This window comes from Bombina bombina, chromosome 8 (assembly GCF_027579735.1).
Source record: "Bombina bombina isolate aBomBom1 chromosome 8, aBomBom1.pri, whole genome shotgun sequence".
Lineage (NCBI taxonomy): Eukaryota > Metazoa > Chordata > Amphibia > Anura > Bombinatoridae > Bombina > Bombina bombina.
This window is the reverse complement of record NC_069506.1, coordinates 216,157,896-216,166,245: the sequence shown is the minus strand read 5'-3', so window position 1 is coordinate 216,166,245 and position 8,350 is coordinate 216,157,896. Positions and strand designations below refer to the sequence as shown.

The 8,350-nt window shown below is 37.3% G+C and overlaps 1 protein-coding gene across 1 annotated transcript; it reads right to left on the bottom strand.

Annotated features, from left to right (window-relative positions):
- Positions 1–1,549: 1,549 nt before the first annotated feature.
- LOC128638120 (cornifelin homolog A-like) lies at positions 1,550–6,222 on the bottom strand. Its single transcript, XM_053689984.1, has 3 exons — positions 6,111–6,222; positions 3,482–3,618; positions 1,550–1,639 (listed from the first exon to the last, which is right to left on the bottom strand). The coding sequence occupies exons 1-3, from the start codon at positions 6,220–6,222 to the stop codon at positions 1,550–1,552; spliced, it is 339 nt and encodes a 112-aa protein (XP_053545959.1).
- Between the last annotated feature and the right edge of the window lie 2,128 nt (positions 6,223–8,350).

The window sequence follows — 8,350 nt, the reverse complement described above, 5'->3', positions numbered from 1 at the left end:
AAATGACACTTCGCTACAATGTAAAGTAGTGAGTGTACAACCTGTATAACAGTGTAAATGTGCTGTCCCCTCAAAATAACTCAGCACACAGCCATTTTTGTTGAAACCGTTGGCAACAAAAGTGAATATGTCCAAACTGGGACCACTTAGCCATTTTCCCTCCCCGGTGTCATGTGACTTGTTAGTGTTAAAAGGTCTCAGGTGTGAATTTGTTAAATTTGGTGTAAACACTCTCACACTCTCTCATACTGGTCACTGGAAGTTCAACATGGCACCTCATGGCAAAGAACTCTCTGAGGATCTGAAAAAAAGAATTGTTGCTCTACATAAAGATGGCCTAGGCTATAAGAAGATTGCCAAGACCCTGAAACTGAGCTTCAGCATGGTGGCCAAGACCATACAGTGGTTTCACAGGACAGGTTCCACTCAAAACAGGCCTCACCATGGTCGACCAAAGAAGTTAAGGGCACGTGCTCAGCATCATATCCACAGGTTGTCTTTGGGGAATAGTCGTATGAGTGCTGCCAGTATTGCTGCAGAGGTTGAAGGGGTGGGGGGTCAGCCTGTCAGTGCTCAGACCATACGCTGCACACTGCATCAAATTGGTCTGCATGGCTGTTGTCCCATAAGGAAGTCTCTTCTAAAGATAGTGCACAAGAAAGCCCGCATACAGTTTGCTGAAGACAAGCAGACTAAGGACATGGATTACTGGAACCATGTCCTGTGGTTCCGATGAGACCAAGATAAACTTATTTGGTTCAGATGGTGTCAAGCGTGTGTGGCGGCAACTAGGTGAGGAGTACAAAGACAAGTGTGTCTTGCCTACAGTCAAGCATGGTGGTGGGAGTGTCATGGTCTGGGCCTGCATTAGTGCTGCCGGCACTGGGGAGCTACAGTTCATTGGGGGAACCATGAATGCCAACATGTACTGTGGCATACTGAAGCAGAGCATGATCCCCTCCCTTCCGAGACTGGGCCACAGGGCAGTAATCTAACATGATAACAACCCCAACACACCTCCAAGACGACCACTGCATTGCTAAAGAAGTTGAGGGTAAAGGTGATGGACTGGCCAAGCATGTCTCCAGACCTAAAACCTATTGAGCAACTGTGGAGCATCCTCAAATGGAAGGTGGGGGAGCGTAAGGTCTCTAACACCCACCACATGCGTGATGTCGTCATGGAGGAGTGGAAGAGGACTCCAGTGGCAACCTGTGAAGCTCTGGTGAACTCCATGCCCAAGAGGGTTAAGGCAGTGCTGGAAAATAATGGTGGCCACACAAAATGTTGACACTTTGGGCCCAATTTGGACATTTTCACTTAGGGGTGTACTCACTTTTGTTGCCAACAGTTTAGACATTAATGGCTGTGTGTTGAGTTATTTTGAAGGACAGCAGATTTACACTTCATGCCCTTCAGGCTCGCCGGGAAACAGAAGTTATGTGCTGAATGTTGCTTTAATATTAAGAGGCTACATAGTCTGTATTACTGATAATGGTTGTAATCAGTAAAAAATATTCATATTTCTACACACACAATTCCTTCCTCTTCATTTCCTCATGTCTAGCTCACGGGCCATCTGGCAGATTGCACAGGGGTAGCAGAATGTGAGACATATGCAATCATCGCAAATAGTGCCCTAGAATACAAAGAGAGACTACTTAGCAAGTGAAAGTACTTGAGTACAAAAAATGTTAACAGAAATAAGGTTTATATAAAAGAAAGGAGAGAAAGATGTCAAAACAGAGGAGTAACTGGAGGAAAGTACAAGGAACATATGAGAGCAGAGTACAGGGAACTTTAGAGCAGGAAAGTAAATAAAGTTTTAGAAGTGGAGAGTACAGAAAAGGTTAGAGGAAGAGAGTTTATGAAGTGTTAGAAGAGGAAGGTATAGGAGGATTAGAGGTGTATATTATAGTGAGTTTTAGTGGAGTTCATGTAGCATTAGAGGAGATTATAAGGACTATGGGAGATGTAGAGTAGAGGGAGTGTTATAGGAGGACAGTACAGGAAGAATAAGGAGAATTCTAGTATGATAGTACAATAAAAGCAGAATGGTAATAGAGTTTAGTAAGGAGAGTGCATAGAGATCATAGGATGCTTTAGAGGAGGATGAGGGCAGAGAGAGTGTAAGAAGGGGCATATTTATGATTGTGCCAGCGGACATGATCTGATATAGCGGATCATGTCCGCTGCACATTGGTAAATGCCGACAGCATAAGCTAGCAGGGGGTGTCAATCAACCTAATTGTATTCGATCAAGTTGATTTCTGTCCGCAGTCTCAGAGCAGGCGGACAGGTTATAGAGCAGCGGTTTTTAGACCACTGCTACATAACTTCTGTTTCCGGCGAGCCTGAAGGCTTGCCAGAAACACGGGGCATCAAGCTCCATATGGAGCTTGATAAATGTGCCCTGAAGAGTTCATGGAGTGTGAGAGGAGGAGGGTACAGGGGGGATGGAGTAGAGTATATGGAATATTAGTGGAAGTTAGTACAGGGAGTTTTAGTGGAGGAGAATATAGAAAGTGCTTAAGTAAGAGAGCACATGGAGTGTTAGATGACGGGAGTATAGGTAGCGCTGGATGCAAAGAGTAAAGGGTGTATTTAATGGGGAGTATAGAGAGAGCTAGAGGAAGAGAGTACAGGGAGTGTTAGAAAAGGAGAGTATAGTGAGTGCTAGAAGAAGAGAGTACAGGGAACGTTAGATGGGGAGTATAGAGAGATAGAGGAAGAGAGTACAGGGAGTGTTAGGAGAGGAGAGTATAGAGAGAGCTACAGGAACAGAGTACAGGGAGTATTAGAAAGGAGAGTATATGGAGTGCTAGAAGAAGAGAGTACAGGGAGTATTAGAAGAGGAGACTATATGGAGTGCTAGAAGAAGTGAGTACAGGGAACATTATATGGGGAGTATAGAGAGAGCTAGTGGAAGTGAGTAAAGGGAGTATTAGAAAAGGAGAGTATACTGAGTGCTAGAAGAATAGAGTACAGGGAGTGTTAGAAGAGGAACATAGGTAGTGTTAGATGGGGAGTATAGAGAGAGCTAGTGGAAGAGAGTACAGGGAGTATTAGAAATGGAGAGTATGAAGAGAGCTAGAGGAACAGAGTACAGAGAGTATTAGAAAAGGAGAGTATATGGAGTGCTAGAAGAAGAGAGTACAGGGAGTGTTAGAAGAGGAGAGTATAGGGAGCCTAGAAGTAAAGAGTAAAGGGTGTGTTCAATGGGGGGTATAAGGAGAGTGATATAGGAGGCAGTACAAGGAGAATAAGAGGAAAAAAAACGCAGGAGGAATTCTAGCGTGAGAGTACAATGAAAGTAGGAAAGTAATAGAGTTTAATGAGGAGACTGCAGAGAGAGCAGGGTGAGGAGAATAACAGCAGATGATTTAGAGAAAGAGTACAGTTTGGATATAGCAAAGAAGGTATTAAGCAATTGGCTGAGGAGATTGCAGTTAATAATGATGCAGAAGGTGTTTACAATTACCGGGATACGGTAGCGTTCTCTGATTCCTGTTCGCATGGCAAGGACACCTCCTCCTATACATGGAAGACAACAACACTCCCCAAAATCAGCGGCCACTCTACATGCCAAGATACAGGGCACAAATGTTCCACACAGACCTGAGAAAGATAAGAGGTTATGTGAATATAATGAGAATGGGAGTATATTATGTGCTACTAAATGGATGTGTATAAGAAAGAGGGATCTAATAAAATGTGAGTTTTTTATCAAATAAAATCCTCTAAATTTACATAGAAAGTGCATTTTGCTGCTATACACACACAACATATATGAATTTGGACTATTGTTTCTTGGTGTACTTAGGATAGTTAAAGGGACACTGAACCCAATTTTTTATTTTGTAATTCAGATAGAGCATGCAATTTTAAGCAACTTTCTAATTTACTCCTATTATCAAATTTTCTTCATTCTCTTGGTATCTTATTTGAAAAGCAAGAACGTAAGTTTAGATGCCGGCCCATTTTTGGTGAACAAACAAGTGCTTTCCAGGGTTCTGAACAAAAAATAGCTTAGATGCCTTCTTTTTCAAATAAAGATAGCAAGAGAACGAAGAAAAATTATAATAGGAGTAAATTAGAATGTTGCTTAAAAATTTGATAATGGAAGTAAATTAGGAAGTAGTTTCAAATTGCATACTCTATCTGAATAATGAAAGAGAAATTTTGGATTTCATATCCCTTTATATAAGAATCACGAAAGAAAAAAATTGGGTTCAGTGTCCCTTTAAGTGAACAGTAAATAATAAGCAGCATTACAGAGGCTACGGACACAGAATGTAACTGGGGTAGAGCTATTAACAGCTTCTCCAATTTTAAGGTTAATTTACAGAACACATTCACCTCTTTATTCTTATATAAAGGGATATGAAATCCAAAATTTCTCTTTCATTATTCAGATAGAATATGCAATTTGAAACTACTTCCTAATTTACTTCCATTATCAAATTTTCTTAGTTATCTTGTTATCTTTTGTTGAAAAGCAGGGACTTATGCTTAGGAGCCAGCCCATTTCTGGAGCACTATATGGAAGCAGGCTTGCAAGAATGTTATCATTTTGCAAGAGCACTAAATGGCAGCATAATTTCCTGCCATGTAGTTCTCCAGATGCCTACCTAGGTAGCGCTTTACAAAATATCAGGGAACTAAGAAAATGTTATAATAGAAATACATTTCCAAAATGGTATGCTCTTTCTGAATCACACAATAACTTTTTTTTGGTTTCCTATCCCTTTAATGAACTCCACAGAATAACCTAAGAACTGGTGAGGCTGGAAAGGATGTTTATGAACCTGCAAAACTATGCATGGACCTGTGACAAAGTGGGCTTGATTCACTTATAGTTTCTATAGTATCAACATTCTGATGTAAGTCTATGAAGTCTGTTTACTAATGAATGGAAAAAAGTTAAAGAGTTGAAAAAATAACAATAACTATAGAGACTAGTTAGGAAATGAGAGAATGTGGCCCTCTGCGTGATATTCATGTTTCGCTATATGCGTTACATGATTACATTACACTATGTGCCTGTTTCACAGCCTCAAACAAAATAATATTCATTTATTGTCATTTCAGGAAACATTCTCCTTTATCTACATCATTACCTCCTTAAATGAACTAACAAGTCTATTTTGATATTGAGTTTTACAGTAATCATTTTTACAAATAACCATGTTCTATGAACAAAATGTAAGGTCTGTAATAAAAAACATTCACAAATCACCCTTTTGTTTAATGTTACATTATATATATATATATATATATATATATATATATATATATTATTTTGGAAATTAAGGGAACTCTCCGTTTTTTTTAGAGGAACATAAAATGTTTTTATTTGTAATAACAACGAGTCATCAAGGACAAAGTCGATGTTTCGGCTCGCTTCAGGGCCTTTAAGACATAGGAAATCTTGAATCTGCGTGTAGCTGTACTCCCAAAACAGGAAATGCACTCACGGTGAGTGCATTTCCTGTTTTCGGAGTACGGCTACATGCCGATTTGAGATTTTCTATGTCTTGAAGAAGGCTCTGAAGCGAGCCGAAAAGTCAACTTTGTCCTTGATGACTCATTGTTATTACAAATAAAAACAGTCTATGTACCTCTAAAAAAAACTTGAAAGTGTACTTCACTTCCAAAATAATCTATACATGACTTCTTGAGGATTGCACCCAGGTGCTGGGACACCTGCTAGTAGTACATATATATACAGTGTATATATATATATATATATATATATATATATATATCTCAAGATCATCTCAAATAGCAAACTCAGATGCCTGCTGTCCTTCTAACAGCACCTCGGGATCTGGGTTTTAGTCCAGGTTTTCTGAAGGCCATCCATACCCCACTCTCCAATGGAGCTCCCTGACTCACCAGACTATCTAGGAAATGTTAAGAGCTATGCAGACTGTGTAATGTAACAAAGATTTTTTTTATTCCAATAGAATGTGTGAAGGTTAATTGAATCTTTCCAACTTTTTTATTATTTGAATGAGGTGAAGTAAAATACTGTAAGAATGAAAGTGTATAATAATATTATAGATTACTTGTTTGAATAATTTGAATTTGGTAATTGTGATACTTACAGATTCCCATATCGTCACAACATTCTGTGACTTCAGTGCCCCATGTGCTTTTGCTGCTATCAACATTCATCCCCTGGAGACCTTGAGGCTGATTGGTGATTGGGTAAGCCATTGTGATCTATAACCAATGGATAACAATAGTTGTTAGGTAATGGCAAAGAAATCCTATTTCTGCTAAATGAGTTGTATCCAGCCTAGCTTGAGTGGTTAAGGTAGTGCAGGAAATAAGGACCCATTGATAAGAGGAAGTAAGATCAGCAAAATATTTTATATACAACTATCCAATCTATTCAAACACTTCTCTGCTTATCACACATGTAAAACATGAATATAAATATGAAGATTTACAGCTAGGGACTGAATAGTCGGTCATTTACATGAACAACTTTTATTCATTCTCTCTATGAAGATCTGGAAATGCCATGTTTAATTTAGATAAATCAATTTACATTTTGAAGTTATTGCTTTTTTATAAAGCAAATTAAAAATTTGCAAGAACTGCTGTGTTTTGTTTTCTTTACCACTGAATGATTTTAATGACAATAGTGCAATAATAAAATGGTCTAGCACGCGTTTATGTATTTATCTATGTATTTATTAATGCATAAAATATCAATGTTTTATCTGCAGCATATTAAAAAAATAGTTCTTACTAGTATACTAATCTCCATACCATCAGTAATACCTCAACTATCTTGTAAGATATGTCTCAACAGTAAAGAAGAATGGAAGGAAAGAAAAAAAGAAAGAAAAGAAAGAAAGAAAAATAGAAAGCAGCTACATCCAATTTTTTAAAAATAATAATTAAATAGAAGAGAAGTTTATAAAAGCAGTCACTTACTTGTTGCTGAGATGTCTCAGGATGCTGTGTGAGAAGTTACTTTGTGCTCTGTATTTATTGGTAAGCAATGAGCAGTGGGAGGATACCACACCTGCGGGAACAGCCCACCTCCTTAGCTACCCCCCCCCAGTCTTACCCACTTCTGTGCTTATTCCTCTATGCTAATTAAAAACATGAGTAAATAATGAATGTGGACATTTATGTGCTATCCATAAGTACCATAGCAATGTTATAAGATGTGATAAATTATCAAAATATGTGCTGTATGGACTCTGTATTAGTGTATTTATATGGGTAAAATTATACAGTGATGTGCGTTTTGATATTGCACACAGCAAAATGGGCAGTTTGAAATAAAGTTGATTAAATTAGTAAGTTGTATAACTATTCTAATATCTTCTTTTACTGACTGGTAACCTCTGGTGATCTTTTTCAGCCCGGACTACATTCATAATGGGACATCCTATAATCCACTCACTGTAAAATGACTATTTATTAGTGAGGGTCCACAAACCACTTATAATTAATATCTGCTTTTTGGTTTGGCAATATGCTAGCACATAGTTTATAGTGAATGGAATGAAAACTTTATGTATAAAAACAGTATTTGAACAAATGGTAACATGTATTTGTTAAAATATTATACTTGCTCTACATTTTATTCATTTACATTTGCTGCTTTCTAGAGGAATATTTTAGTTACAAATAAATCTGTTTATTTTCTTTTGGGATATCATGAAGAATTAGGCTTTATAACCTTTGAGAGGATTCAGTAGATGGTACTACATAGATACAATGTGCAGGTTTATAAAGGGAGTTTTATCAGGGATTTTACAGACTTTAATAAAAAGAAAGTCATGTAGTCAAAACAAAATAAAACCCACATGGCAGCTAATTAATTCAACAATTAAAATAGCTGTCAAATGCAGGTTTTTAATTATACTTTATGTATCTCCTTTTCATTCAACTCAACTTCAATTCAAAATTGTTGGTTTTCCACTGTCAACTTTTTCCTAGAGAACCCATAGGGGATGTTATCACACATGAATACAATTTGTAGTGCTAAATAGGTTTCCATGGAGTTTTCTAATGGATTGGAAATTACTTTTTATTTGAAAACTGTGCAAAATGTCCGGGAGCTTGTTCTATTAAAATGAAATAATGGCCAGTATCCATAAATTAATGAAATATTTTATTACAGCTGAAATTTTTAATTAAGATGTATTAAATAAATACTTAAAAAATAAGATTATTTGAGTATATCTCACTGTTTTAAATGTATAGACATTTTGGCCTATTGCAGACATTTTTTAAAAATATCAGTGGTGCCACATAATGTTGAAAGTAAGTTAGGTGTCTCATAAAAGCAAAACACTTCATTTAAGCAGGATTACATGCA

What these genes read in the sequence shown, in the direction of transcription:
- LOC128638120 (XM_053689984.1), bottom strand. Translation starts at nt 6,222, where the DNA reads ATGGCTTACCCAATCACCAATCAGCCTCAAGGTCTCCAGGGGATGAAT. An exon ending in TTGTGACGATATGGGAATCT is followed by an intron (nt 3,619 to 6,110) that starts GTAAGTATCACA and finishes TATCTTTCTCAG; the next exon opens with GTCTGTGTGGAACATTTGTG. An exon ending in GAGAACGCTACCGTATCCCG is followed by an intron (nt 1,640 to 3,481) that starts GTAATTGTAAAC and finishes TTTGTATTCTAG; the next exon opens with GGCACTATTTGCGATGATTG.